We start from the raw sequence: 15,300 nt of genomic DNA on the forward strand, positions 1-15,300 counted from the left end.
CACCCCAATTCCTGGGTTGGGGAGCAGTGCTGGGAATGCAGTAGGGGCTACCGGGGCAGACCTTCTGCCCTGCTGTCTGGCTCACCTCCTCTTTTCAGGGACCCCTATGCAGTGTGTGTTTCTACGTCATACACACGCACTGAACATGTCCTATGCTCTTGAACTTTGGTCAAGGACTGGGGATGAGAGAGAGAGAGAGAGATGAGTGAACTTAACGCATGCTTTCAAGACATGTACTGTCCAGTGGGCAAAACACATAAATTGAAAATTGTTAGGTTGCACCATGTGAAATTGTCACTATTGGGCCATTTGTTTACCTTTTTAAAAGACCACTTTATATGGTTCAACCTTGGACCCCATAGTGCAGTAATTCGCTGCTCTGAAGAATAGCTCAGGATGACGTGGGAGCCCCGAACCAGGGGCCAAAGGCTGTGTTCGTGCCTCCTCCATCACCACATCCCCACAATAGCAGTTTCCACGGCTGAAAATGGGATAGCACGATCGATGGTAGAAACTAAACTAACAGTCATTTACCATAATTATAACTAACGCTAGTTGAGTTCCTACTGCCTGTTGGGCACTGTTTCGAGTACTTCTAACCCCATAAAGTAAGTCCTAGTCTTACCCCACTCTACAGATGAGGAAACTGAGGCACATGGTAGGTTGTGAAGTGGCTCAAGGTCACGCAGCTGGTGCCATGGCAAAGCCAATCTTCGGCCCCAGACATCAGGACCCGGAGCCTGTGTCCCATCTGCTCAGCCGTGCTTCTGCTCAGGACACTTCTTTGGTTCTAAGATCACCGAGGTGCCTTACTAAATAGTTACACGTCTCATTTTAGTTTCCTACCTTATCATTTGGGCTAAACCGCAGGTATGGATTCTTTATTAGTAGCACTATTTAAAATCAGTTCAATTAGTTTACCAATGGTATTTTATGAAGCTGAGGAAAATGGATTGAATTTTTGAGCAAACGCGGACAGAGAGTTTTAGGAACAGAGGGGCGGGGGGCCAAGGCAGGGCTAAGAAGTCCCTGCAGTAACCCAGGTGTGACATGGTGACGTCTAGACGTGGTTGCTGCGTCTAGATGTGGTTGCTGCATCTAGACAAATTTACCAAGTGCCTACTATGTGTCAGGTACTGTGCTAGCTAGCTACTAAGAATGTGGCGTAAAACAAGACGGACAGATCCCCCCTCCCAGAGCTCCCCGTGTCAGGATGACCAAGGAAAGAGAAGAGACAGGGTACGTCTAAGAGGTAATTATATAAAGAATTAGCTGGACGCGGTCTTATGGGTGTGCAACAAAAAATGACTGCAAGTCTCAAAGCCTGGCAGTGTCATTGATAATGACCAAGAAATTGACTGAATTTGTATTAGCTTCCGAAATCTATGACAATCTATTCATCTGAGAAAAGCAGACGAGAGCAATGAAATTAGAATTTTTCCTTTATGAATGCTTTTGAGCGTGAGGATTCCAGAGAAATTAGCCAATATTTTAATTTTCTGCTATCTCGCTCCTCGTTCCGATACGAATCAGACCACTTCTGATAATTAACATGGGTCTAAACGCTTTTGCAGTTTGCAAAGCCGCTTCCCGGGCGTGCACTGTCTCCTTGAGCCCCCACAACAACCTTGGGAGTTTGCAAAGCAATTTCACTGAGGTTATCACACTGGATTCTTGAATTCTCATGCCTCATTTCCCCGCGGCCCACATGCCAGCGACGCCTGTCATTTTACTGTTCTGCAAACACAGCACGCTTTCACACTTCCTTGACTTTGCACTTATGGTTCCCTCGGCCAAGAAAGAAGCCCTTCCCTTCCTTGTTCAACCAAGAAGTGCCCTATTCGTTCCAGGAAATGCTGGGCAGGCAGGGAAAGGCCTTTGTTCGCTGGGGCAGCGAGGAAGGTCCAGGCAGCCCGGACCCAGCAGAGAGCACCCAATGATGGCACCCACATAAGGGGTAGACCAGCAGGTGAAGGGCCACAAGTTCTGTCCCGCAGCTGACTTAGTGTCATTCAGGCCTTCTGCCTTCTTCAACAGTGGAGCAGTGAACACTTTGCAGCTCGACTGACCTGAGGTCAAGGCCAGGCTTTGTGACTTACTAGCTGTGTAACCTTGGGCAAGTGTCTCAAGCGAATCCTAAATTTCCTCCTCTGCAAAAAAGATCCAATAATACCCACCTTTCACGTAAGGGAAGTAGCGGCGACTATTGAGTGTAAAACGCGTGTCAAGATTTCTAGCACATCATGAGAGATTTCTAAATGGAAGCTCTTGTTTCGGTTATTAAGACCACTTCCTTCACAGCAGAAAGAGGTATAGAATCCGTTATCATCAGCACCATTACTGCTACAGCGGCTGTGATTATTTGCATTCGCCCTGATTGCTAAAGAGGAAACAAATCCACTTTCTGCTCCTACGGACACTTTCCCTGCCGTCTCTTGGAAATGATAACGGAGGCGGTTTGTTTCATCACAGACAGCGGCACAGCAAAGCGTGAGAGGCATCCACCCGGCATCACGGGTGGCTGGACCGGCTCCTTCATGAAGGACAGACGAAGTGGATACAGGGAAAGGGAACTGAATAGGCGAAGGCCCAGAGGCTGGAGAGAGAGTGGCTTACTGCGGGAGTTTGAGGTACAGTGGGTCCTCTTAGCTGGGACAGACAGTAGGCAGGAGTGAAATGCAATGGAGAAGGGAGCAGAGGCCCCAATTCCCGTGGTGTCTGCTCTGCAGCCCACACTCTGAGCACTTTCTGTGCATTCACTTATTGAGTACCCACAATCAGCCCCATCTGACAGAGGAGCACGTGGAGGCCCAGAGAAGCCAGGTAACTTGCCCAAGGTCACACAGCAAGTACGCATCAGATCTGGATCCAAGGCTCGTGCTCATTACTCCCGCACCAGGAAGGCACTGCTGCTTTTTCTGTGACATTCAGGCAGCTGTCCCAAAGCCAGAAAAGAAACAGACCCTCCAGAGTCACGAGGAAACAAGCCACACCCAGCTGGGTCCCATGGAAGCTGCTCTCTGTCTGGCCCTGCCCAGTGTACAGAGGTTGGTTTTGAGAAGTTCCCAAACAGAAAACCATTTCCATATAATTATGCCTCCTTGACCTACATGTCATTCGGCTGTGTGCACGAGCTGGAGGCACAAAAAACAATTTCTCCAGCCAGAGAAAATTGCTTCCCGAGGTCCCCAGGTAATTGGACATTGTCTTCTGGGCATGGCCTGTTCCCTGTCCATCCACTTCAACCCCACATCTGCTGGGAGAATGGCAGTCCCACGGTGGAACAGAACGTCCACCAGACCTTGGAGAGCATGCAGCCGGTGACATGCCTGAGAGAATTCTCCAGTGTTCTTGAAAATCCAAATGCCATGGAACTTTCCCCTGCTGGCCCGAGAGCGGCAAGGGGGTACGTTATGCGAGAAGCCTTACCCCTCAGCATTTCTGCTGGCCCCTGGCAAATTCTACAGACGAGGGAGCTACAGTGCCAACCGCGTTTGAAAGTTTCAATGAGGTGCATAAAGGACTCTCTCTCTGGTCTTTATCCCTTGCCCCCTGCACATACACCCCGTCTCCCTTCAGGAATGTCTGCTGTTTGCTACAGAAATAATAAGCATCTTCGTTAGGAAAACCCTTTGACGTTTATAACCTTTCCAAGACTCTCCACTGCCGCAGGACAAAGCCAACTCAACCTGGGCTGCAAAGCCACTGAAACGGTTAGAATTGATGCTACTATTTCTCTTCCTGCTTCCACCAGACCCTCCCTCCCACCCGTCTCTCCCGGCTGGGGCAGGCAGATGACAGAAATGAGGGGGGCTTGGTGGGGACCTGCTGAAGTTCAGGGCAGCCCCACGTGCAAATGTGGGCCCAGCAATGGCCCCCCTCTGATTTTCAAAAGAAGCACAAATCCTCAATTGGATGTGAAATAGTGCAATTTGTAGTTATGGCAACTGATTGAAAAATCTTACAAGACACATCTGCACCCCACCCAACTTCTGGTCTGTGACCTCAGTTCTCTGCTGAACTTCCGGCTGTGCCAACAGCCACCCTCTCTCGCTTGCCTTTTGGCCTTTGCACATTCTGTTCCCTCTCGTTGGCATGTTTTGCTCCCCAATCACTTGATTTTACTGCATACATGCCACTTCCTCCAAGAAGCCTTCCATGATCCATGATCCTCTAAGGTAGATTGTTAACCCTTCTTAAGTGCTCCCACAGCTGTGTTCTGCTGTTGTGGGCCTTCTCTCTGGGTATCCATCTGGCTTCTGCCAGGCTAGAAGCTCGAAGAGGGAGCTGACGGTCTCAAAAAGATCTCTCTCACACATTGAACACTACATTAATTTCCAATTGATTTCCGATGACCCCCTGATCACATGACCTAACTCATTTTCTGCAGTAAACCTTTACTAACTCCCAGTCTACCCAAAACTGTTAACCAGCCCTTCAGCATGTCTGATGCTGTGTTTATCTCGACCTGTTGTTGTTCATTCATTCATTCATTCTGTCCACACATATTTATTGAGCACCAACTACATGCCAGAAACTGTGTAAGACGTTGGCAATGCATTAATAATAATAAGCAAAACGGACACACTTCCTGCCCTCTGGATTTCTAACCCACCTCACAGTAATGATGGTAAAATTTATACAGCATGCCTGGTACCAGGCGCTGTTCTGAGCACTTCCCCTGTATTATTCCATGTAATGCCTGTGAAAGCCTGTGATGGCTGCCATATCGTCATCCTTTTCATAGAGGAGTAAACTGAGGCACAGGGAAGTTAAGTAAGTTGCCCACAGTCACACAGCTGAAAAGTCGCAGAGGCAGGTTCGAACCCTCGCAGGCAGGACCCAGAGTCTGTACTCTCGGCCACTTGTCTTTCTGGGATGACACTGGGAGGCCCTGACGTGCCTTCTGGGGTGTCTATACTAATGCAACCTGGGTCGGTGGGTTAACCATAACAACATGCTCTGAAACCTTTGCACATAGTAGCAATTTTTTTCCCCCAGATGTCACATGTTACCACTTTTTCTTCTTCAAAGTTGGAGACACTTGATGCACGACGCATACTAGAAAGCAGCCAGGGGTGCAAAGTCAACATTTCATTGCTACTGTTTCTATGTGGCCTGAGCTATGGGGCACCCAGCTGGCGTCCCTAGGAAGAGATGCCTTAAGGATGGAAAGGCAGCTGGGTCTCCTTTGCTCATGCCATTACTGGATGGTAGTGCCCACCCCCATCTCCTCCTTCCTGCCTCTGTGCGGCTCGCCCTAACCCAGATGCCTAAACGCATTGCCACTTTGCCTCCATGGGCCCCCCAAAATGCCTGGTCCTGCTGGGTCACACTTGCTGCTTGGTCGTACAACTTCTTCCCTTCCTGCGTCCCTCCCCTGGCGACCAGCCTCCGCACTGTGAATGGCACAAAGCACATGCTTTCTGAATGAAAGCAGGCGACCCAGAAAAATGTGTGACTTACCCAAGGCTGCAGGGCTAGCAGGCAGCAGAGCAGAATTCCTCGGCTCAAAGCAGACTGGAAGCTCCATGTGGACTCAAGCCGCTTCCATGTTTGTGCATCGCTGCATCCCCAGGTCTGGCTCTGCCTGGTGCGCAGTAGGCAGCTCAGTGTTTGATGAACGAATAAATAAGCAGCGACCTCCTTTAATTCTTATGTTGTCCTTGCCTGAAAGGAAGAAGACCAGCAACAGAAAATGAAGGCTTTGTGTTGGCTGCGTTTTGTATACACAATTGATAAGCTATTTGCCCGCAGCTAAAAATACCTACCCCTGGCAGCCATTGGGAGGCAGATGGATGGTGCTCGGCTCGGGTCATTTAATCAAACAGCGACAACCCAAGTGGGGCCACAATTAGCCTCTGACACCCCAGCGAACTCAGATGGAGAGCCCCGGAAGCCTCTGACTTCCTGTTAGTCCCCAGGCCCCCAGGGACCATCACCCTGGGTCCACAAAACATCAGAAACAAATGAGCACCCTGTGCATATAAGGCCGTCACAGCTGGAAGGGAGGGATGGGCAGAGTGGGCGGAAACGGAGCCCCCAAGAAGAACACGAGGGAGAACTGCCAGTGGGGAGCGTCCCTTGATATTGGAAGGGGCAGTGGACAGGGTCTCGGTCATGTGCCCAGGACTTCAAGAAAATGATTAGATCCTCGGGGGGTGGAGATGAACTTAGGGTCGGTCTCTTTATCCCCTACTTATCCCCAGGGGCTGAGGGTGGCGGGTATTCTCAAAGACTACAATTCCTCTGAAGGACATTCTTCCCCCAACTTCCCTTATGCCACATACATGCCAACTGATATGCACTGTTTAAAGGAAAAGGACAGAAGGAACGAAGGAAGGAAAGAAAGGAGCTAAATGTATAAACTCAAGAGACAAGAAGCCTGGTTTATTGTGCTGGCTCACCACTTGCTTGCTGTGTGACCTCCAACAAGTTACTTAACCTCTCTGAGCCGCAATGCTCTTAAAGAATAGTGCCAATCTCATAGGGTGGGGGGTTAAGAGTAAGGGATTAATCTTGTGTGTAAGAGGTTTAGAAGTGCCCTGTCCACAGTGAATGCTCCATAAAAGTCAGCTAACAATAATATAATTATATACACTGATATAACACTAAATTTTTTACAAGTGTATTTTACTTTTATAATTGAAACAACTAACTTTCAAAGAAAGTTAAGTTTTCTTAAAAACGTTAAGTTTTTAAGAAAAAAAGAAAACAGAACAGCACTCAGAGGCGTAAACTCAGAACTCCCAGCCAGTGCTCTGATCCAGCTGCCTCTCCCAAGGGCCCTGCAGAGACCTCTGAGTCCTCAGGGACACAGAAAACACCTCTGGAAGACCTTGACCCTTTCCCTCTGCACTGAGACTGGTCAGTGCTAGGGTCAGATGGCCCCTCCGGTGTTCTCTCAGCCACTCCCCAAATCCTCTCAAGTTTGAGCACAGGAAGCCGCAAAGTACAGGAAATGAATCCCTGCAAGAATATAACCAAGAAGCTTTGCAATCACAAAACCTGGGCTTTATGCTCCCCAGGAGCTAAACCTGTTCAATGACACTCCCCACAGAAAGGATTTGCCTTCTAGAAGCACTGACGTTTTGACGTTTTGACGTTCAAAACGTGAGTTCACTGGGGCCAGCTCAGATGGGATCGGTTGGGTTTCCACAGCAGACTCCGGGTTAGTTAGTTTGAGAGAAAAGCTGAGAAATGGAATTTCAGGCAGGAATAGTCTCGGTTTCTTCGCTTATTCACCCATTCTAAACACACACGGACTCTGTCAACACCACTCTGTTTCTTTGGGGGGAAATGTGCCACTGTGGAAATAAAAGGATTTTTTGATGTGGGGAATTACAGCAAATGTCGGGCCTTAAGAGTTGAAAACGCTACCATCTCATTTCTTTTTCAGGAAATCGATACCCAGGCATCGTTCCCCTGTGGGTCTCTAGGCTCACATGTCTTTCATCCCAAGGATTTCCTAAGTGTTCTTGATGCTGCCTTGGGGGGTGGGGGTGGGGGGAATCTACCTGTATGAAAGGAATGGGAAGGAAACTCAGTGTTTGCCGGATAGTTTCTCAAGAGCGGCAATGACTAGAAACGTACGGAAACGTCAAATGTGAATACCTAGCAATTTTGTTCAGAGGTGATGATTTGCTTGACTTAAAACATTAATTAGATGGGGCGGAAACATTTTTAAAGAGTTTGGATATGGAGAATTTTGAGCAGCACACTTCAAAGCTTCAAGTGGGGAGTGAGACACAGTGGTGACATCACTCTCTGCAGAACATGCAGAACATTTTTTCCGGGGACACCCCAGAATTTATTCATTCCTACCTCCTCAGAAGCTGGGAGGGGGTCGGCAAGGTGGGACAGGAGAGAGAACGTGGGCATTGTTTAATGTCTAGAAAAAAAGAGGTTCTGAGACATGCAGGTACTTTTCTAAGTCAAGGGCAACCTGGGGAACGGGAGCCACTTTCCTCCAGCTGAGAACCCTTCCCTGTGACCAAAAATCCACAAAGCCAGAGTCACCTTCTGGCTCCCCCACTCACTCACCGTGTGGCTGTGGGCAAATTACCTAAAAACCCAAGCCTCAGTTTCCTCATCTGTAAAATGGGGATGATAATAGGGCTGATAAGAGCCCTTCTTTCCGTTCCATGAATACCAAGCTCATTCCCACCTCCAGGCCGTTGCACTGGCCATTCCCACTGCCTAGAATTCTTTGCCCACACATTTTACATACACACGTAGACACACGCATGTCTATGTAATGTGCATATTCACAGACATGTTTGTGGATGTGTATGTCTGCATGTGCGTGTAGATATATAGATATGGACATATATAGACATCTGCATGTATAGATGTCTATATATCTATGTATATGAATCAATCAATTGCAGTTAGTATACAGTGGAATGAGAATCATTAAAATGAGTGAGCTAGATCTACAAGCATCAACAAACAGAGGTCTCAAAAACATAATGTTGAGTGAAAACAGCAGCATGTTGAATGGCGGGTTCTGTGAAAAAGAAAGTAAGAGTTTGTGAACACGGCCCTGAAGAGTTGCTGCACTGAGGCTGCCTGTAGGGAGAATACGACGGAAGGCGGGAAAGAATGGGCTGCAGCAGTTTCAGAGAGGGCTTCAATTCTACAGTGTCGTTTCCTTTCTAAGAACTGAAGCAAGTATGTTCTGAAGCCAAATGTTAAAATGTGTTCAATTTGAGTACGCCAGGGTATGCATATTACAAGACATTTTTTTACATAATAAACTATCGTATAAGATTTTTAAAAGAGACAGATGTCAACTCTGTCGCTGGACTTCAGACAAGGGACATAAATTCTCTGAGACCCTTGTTTGCAAAGTAGGATTAGCAATGTTCAAATTTCAGGGTTGACTGTGAGAATTAACGAGAATAAATGTGCAGAATGACTTCCAGATAGTATATCCATTGGCATACCATTTTAGAGTGAGTCCCCAGTGGCTTTCCAGATGTGTCTTATTCAGAGACATTTGGTTTTAAAACTGATCAGAAATTAAGTGGATGCATTTTCAAAACACATCTGACCCCAAGAAAAATAACACATCACTATTATTTAGGCAAAAACTCTACATATGCCTATTATATGGACATACGTAAGCATAGATTATTTATTAACTGTGATTGCCCTGATGGAGGGGTACGTGGGTGGCTAGAGATCAAGAATAGAGGGGAAAGTTACTTTTCTCTGCTATTATTTTTAATTATGTACTATGTGTAGATTACCAACTCTAAACATAAATATATTAGGTTGGTACAAAAATAACTTGCTGTTTAAAAGGTTAAAAACAACTGCAAAAACCGCAATTACTTTTGCACCCACCTAATAATTTATTTTTAAATTAACGTAACGGTCATGATCTTTTCTGCTCCTTCGGTTTTAAATCCACCTAAAAAGGAAAGGACCTGAAATCCGATTTCTAAAAAGGTTCTTACGAGGCCGTATAGTCCAGTCTCCTCCCTGAACACATGCAAGCATGAAAAGCCACCCCAGCCCCACCTTCTCCATGCAGGCGGATGAAAGAGCGAGCCTGGGGTTGGGCGCCGGGGAATCCAGGTTTAGTCCCCGTCACCTGGACTTCCTGTGTGACTCTAGGCGAGTTCCTTACGCTCTCTGAGCCCCCGTTTCATTCCTGAAGTGAGGACAAGGGCAGCATCCCCTGTCATGACCGTGTGAGCAACAAATAAACTACAGTGTGGGCACGACACTGTGTCACACTGGTACCCGGCTGTTTGCAGGAGGTGGGACTTGCAGTGCAGAGGTTGTCCTTGCAAAGCTTGGGTTCTGTCCCTGGGCTTCCAGGGGGGCGCCCAGTACACACACACCCGGGGCCCCACAGCCGCCAGCGGGCACCTTGCTTTTATCAAGCAGATTCTCTTGTGTCCGCAGCCAACATCCTGACGGTCATCATCCTCTCTCAGCTGGTCGCCCGCAGGCAGAAGTCCTCCTACAACTACCTCCTGGCCCTGGCGGCCGCCGACATCTTGGTCCTCTTCTTCATCGTCTTCGTGGACTTCCTGCTGGAAGATTTCATCTTGAACTTGCAGATGCCCCAGGTACCTAACAAGGTCATAGAAGTGCTGGAATTCTCCTCCATCCACACCTCCATCTGGATCACGGTGCCGCTCACCGTCGACCGCTATATCGCCGTCTGCCACCCGCTCAAGTACCACACGGTGTCCTACCCAGCCCGCACCCGGAAGGTCATCGTGAGCGTCTACGTCACCTGCTTCCTGACCAGCATCCCCTACTACTGGTGGCCCAACATCTGGAAGGAAGACTACAGCAGCACGTCCATGCATCACCTCCTCATCTGGGTTCACTGCTTTACTGTGTACCTGGTGCCCTGCTCCATCTTCTTCACCTTGAACTCCATCATCGTGTACAAGCTCAGGAGGAAGAGCAACTTCCGCCTCCGTGGCTACTCCACGGGGAAAACCACGGCCATCCTGTTCACCATCACCTCCATCTTCGCCACGCTCTGGGCCCCCCGCATCGCCGTGATTCTCTACCACCTCTATGGGGCGCCCATCGAGAACCTCTGGCTGGTGCACATAGTGTCAGACGTCGCCAACATGCTGGCCCTTCTGAACACGGCCATCAACTTCTTCCTCTACTGCTTCATCAGCAAGCGTTTCCGCTCCATGGCGGCCGCCACGCTGAAGGCTTTCTTCAGGTGCCAGAAGCAGCCCGCTCAGTTCTACACCAACCATAACTTTTCCATAACAAGTAGCCCCTGGATCTCGCCGGCCAACTCACACTGTATCAAGATGCTGGTGTACCAATACGACAAAAATGGCAAACCTATAAAAGTATCCCCATGACCGCAGAGGTGTGGCACCCCGTGCCTCTGTCTAATCCATTTCGAGATGGGAGGGTGGCCCCACCGAAGGCTGAAGAGCGCTCCTTAAGAGCGCTCACCTGATTTCCTGTCTTCACAGACTGAGCAACTCTCAAGACTGGTAGACGAGAAAAGACGGAAGGGAAGGAAGAAAAGCATGAATCTTGTTTTCATTTGTGCGTTTACTTTCACCAAGTCAGTGACCGCTCAAGTTCCTGCCAGTGTGAAGATGGTACCACCGAAGGTTGTCATCACCCTGTGGCCAGCAAGGACACACAGTAGAGAAGTAGTCTGTGACTTAGCCTTGGCACCATCCAGTCACTGGGAACCATCATTCACGTGACACGTCACACCGCAGTAGCACCGTAGCTGAGCCCACACTCTTCTTCCAGGAGCTGAGATCATCCACCACTTCCGTGTTCTGTTCCCAGCACCTAACAGTGCTGACCAACTCGGGATTTTTCCGTGGTGCCCTTTGTCCTAGACAGGGTTGTGGTGTTCAAGTGGCCCTGGCACCCCTCGCTGTAAAGTGACACTGTGGGGACATCGTATTGAATCCCATCCAGACTGTGGCCCGGGTTTCTGTGGAAAGACCCCAAACCAACATAACTCTGACCCTCAGACCTGAGGTCTAAGATGCTGTCTTTCTATTCGCCACAATGTATAGATGTTTTTCTATCTCCTCCAAAACAAAGACCCTGCCTGGTGCATGGGGCAACAGGAGGATTTCTTGAGCCCAGAAAAACAAAAAAAGTAAGCCCACTCTTGCCATTGTTTCGATCCACCCGTGTCAGCTGTATACAATCCTTCAACTCCCAATAGCTTCCGTGCTGCGGTACCACTCAAGCTTCCTGGAGAAGCCTTTTACGTATCGTGTTGCCAGCCCCGCCTCCTTGCTTGCTGAAGCCCTTACCAAATTGCTCTATTTGAAGTGACTTCTGACCTGGGTTTAATTTTCGAGGGTCAGGAACTGTAGCTGTCCAGGTGTGAAGGGAGACAGTCTCCACTCTGCCACCACGGTCCCACTGGCTTTCCAGACACAGTGGACATGGCAAGATGCCCATGCTGTTTGCTGGTCGGCCCTTTGATGCACGTGGGCTCAGAAGGGTGGTGCCAGTTTTCCGTAAAGCTATCTAACCAAGATCCTTTGCAAAATGATAAAATCTGAACTTACTTATTTTCCCTTTGCCTGTCCAAGGCCAGGGGGTAATTAACAGGCACTTCCCTGGGAATTACCACTCATGTGCGCACACACATTGGATGGTATTAGGCTCCTAGAGATGTGTTTTGAAAGGGAAATCCACACTGGAGTTCCTCTTCTTTTGCCTTTTTTTTTTTTTTCCTCTCCCAGATTTCTAGTATTTGAAATTGTCCCTGTTCTGGAAGAAATTTTCCCAAATGATTTTGGAATTTCATAACATCTTTGGTGACCAAACAAAAAGCAGACAGTCCACCTGGAACAAGTGCTTCCGAGGGCTGGATATTTACTGCAGTTTTGTTTCTAAATTAGAAGCCATGTCTACCTTCTTTAAGGGAAATTTGCAATCCATGAGTATGGTAGAAAAAGTCCCAGGGTAACATGAGCCCTAAACTTCAGCCAATGCCCTCGGTACTAACTCAGTATAATTGTAAATCACGTTAGTACCCATGATCCTTTTCAAATCCTCCGTCTTTTCAATGATTGCAACGGAGGCTCATCTTACCCAAAGATTAGATTCTAAAGTCAGGGCAAAAACACAAAACTCCGGCAGAGCCAAAGTTACTTACCTCTGCAAAGTCTTCAGGAAGAAGCCCTGTTGGAGACCATAATCAATCCCGTAAGAAACCTAACACCGCCAGGTTTTCCTGCAGCAATGGAACCGTTTGCTGTTGTTCTGGCTGAGGACGGGACAGAGTTGGGGACCGTATTGTCTGAGTCTAGTGCACCCGACAACATTAGGATCACACTGGGGCAGCCAGGTGCTCCGACTAGAAGAGGTTCACAGAAGTGGCCTGACTGAGAGACAAGCAGATTTGTGGTGTCCCCCATGTCACTCTCTCCCCAGGGCATATGCGCATCAGGCGAAATGGTGGACAGACTCCCCACATCTCTTAACATTGCTTTTCCCTCCATTTCTTTTTTGCCAAGCACGTGTCGTCAAATGTGTGTCCCTTTCACGCGTGTGTGATGTGATTCCCCCACGCTCCCTTATAAACGGACATTAACCAAAGGCTACCTACACTGAAAATGTATTATCTATTTATTTTTTAAACGCATAGCTCTGAAAAAAAAAAAGCTAATTGGGGCTATACGTGAATGAGTTACAGTGCAATAGTGATAAAGGTTAAGGAATTGTTTTCAGAATGTATGTAAGACGGAAAAGTGTATGTGGATTTCAGCGCTGTCTGATCCATGTTTTTAATTATATGTAAAAGTTAACTGTTGATGTTTAAAAAGTCAAAACTGGTGTGCATTTGGAATGTTTTCCTCGAACACTCATTTATTACTTCTCTTCAAAACAGAGGCTGTACCAAGTAGTACCATGGTCTCTTTTCCTTCTGACTATATTTTATATTTTGATAAAATAACATTTAAAAGAGGTCTGATTCTTGTGGCACTTTTAACAAGTTGCTGTCTTCTGGTTAAAATGCACATGAATGCCCATGGGGTTAGGCTGATATATATCTCCTAAAACTGATCTCAGATAATCGACCAACTTTTAATTTATTATTATTTATAGTAATAATTGTGGACAATAATTAAAACGGTTTTAAAAAAAACAAACAACTTTTTAAGTCTTTCCCTTCAGGCCAGTTTTGGAAATAAAGCCTTGAAATTTGAAGCCTGTCACATAAACAGCTGCTGTTGGTGGCACTTATATAACTGCCTTATGTAGGGTGTTTGTGATGCTTCCTTCAAAGACTGTCAATTAGCATCTCTCTTGGTGTGTGGCGTGTGTCCCTACTTGGACGTGCAGTGAGACGACACGTGTGTACACGCGGTGTCTTTTTTACTGAACAACACAAGGACGGAAGTGTCTCCTGGGGAAGGAATGAGGACGACAGACAAGCCATCGCCGGCAGACCATGGAAAAGCATCAACCTCCACTTTGCAAACTCTGCAACTGGAGGTTACTTTGCACAGTTGGTACCTCTGGTCCAACATGGGGGCGGGGGGAGGGAATAAAAGACTCCAACATTGGCTCTTCCAGTTCAAAGAATGGAATAGAGTATTACCATAGAAAAACAGTACACGCTCATATTTTCTTAATTAGATAATATATTGTGTTCGGACTTGTTTGTATTATAATAAATTCTAATATGGTGCACTTTTGGTGTCTGCTATCTGTAGAGCTGTTCAAACCAAGGCACGACTCTGATCAGAACATTTTAAATGAGGTCCTTCTACTCTGTGCTGGTGCTAGAATGAGGCCTGCGTCCCTCCTGCCTCCTGGGTAGTCAGATACCGTTCAGCATGTAAGACCACTGAGCTCTGCTTCCAGTGTTCCTGAAGGAGGTGGCTTACTGGGTATACAACTGAATTCTCTTCTGACCACATCCTCTACGCGTCTTCGAGACACGGATAGCTACAACTGTTAAGTAGAAATCTAGCGTAATGGCTGAGAGCTTGGACTTGGAAGCCAGATGTCATGGGTTCGTGTCCCAGCTCCACCATTTACTAGATGTGTGGCCTCGAGCAAATCCTTGAAGACTTATGAAAGACTGTGCTAGGGTAGAATGTGGTGCGAAAGTTCGTTTTTTTCCAGTTGCCTGCAAGGTGAGGAGATGCTCTCAGTCAGGAAACCAAGGTGTGAAGTCAGTTATTGTCACCTATAACTTTGCAGGCTCTGCCCCTTCCAAGCTGTGTGGCTTTGGGCAACGTTCACAACCTCTCTGAGTCTCAATCTCCTCTCCATAAAATAGGGCTACCGTGTTTCCCCAAAAATAAGACCTCACCGGAAAATAAGCCCTAGCATGATTTTTCAGGAGACATCCCCTGAACATAAGCTCTAATGCGTCTTTTGGAGCAAAAATTAATACAAGACCCGGTCTTATTTTCGGGGAAACACAGTAATAGTAACTCCAGTACATACCTCTTGGGAGATTAATAACAGTAGAGCTAAAAAGAGCCTCCAAAGGTACATCAGCTCACAGGTGACAATGCTGACCACAAACAGCTTAATGATTTTTGTCCAGACAGAACCCAGATTACCTAACACTTCATCTTTCCCCTCTGTCTCATTGCCTTCTCTGTAAGATTCTGGTGTCTCGCCCCCTCAAAACCACATTCTTTCTGCGCCCTTTTGAGAGGTGGGTCTATTGCCCAGTTTTCCAACTCTTCAAACCCAGGTCATCCAAGCACGACCTATAACAGCATCATTAAAACACTTGCTTTGACTGTTCCGAGGTGGAAACTTCTAAATTCACTCTACCTGGAATCTTAACCGGGG

The 15,300-nt window shown here is 47.4% G+C and overlaps 1 protein-coding gene and 1 long non-coding RNA gene across 3 annotated transcripts in view; one reads left to right on the forward strand and one right to left on the reverse strand.

The window, feature by feature from the left end:
* The window catches only part of GPR139 (G protein-coupled receptor 139), a 28,628-nt gene extending 14,595 nt beyond the window's left edge, over window positions 1-14,033 (forward strand). Inside the window, exon 2 of the mRNA XM_019751652.2 lies at window positions 9,919-14,033. Coding sequence (XP_019607211.1) covers window positions 9,919-10,853 — 935 coding nt within the window. The 3' untranslated portion in view covers window positions 10,854-14,033. The remainder of the gene's footprint in view (window positions 1-9,918) is intronic.
* LOC141569507 (uncharacterized) overlaps window positions 1-15,300 on the reverse strand; it is a 243,230-nt gene that overhangs the window by 165,028 nt on the left and 62,902 nt on the right. For both annotated transcript variants that reach the window (XR_012493236.1, XR_012493235.1), the window contains one exon: window positions 5,467-5,670. This is a non-coding gene — a long non-coding RNA (uncharacterized LOC141569507). The remainder of the gene's footprint in view (window positions 1-5,466; window positions 5,671-15,300) is intronic.

Source organism: Rhinolophus sinicus, linkage group LG18 (assembly GCF_036562045.2).
Source record: "Rhinolophus sinicus isolate RSC01 linkage group LG18, ASM3656204v1, whole genome shotgun sequence".
NCBI lineage: Eukaryota > Metazoa > Chordata > Mammalia > Chiroptera > Rhinolophidae > Rhinolophus > Rhinolophus sinicus.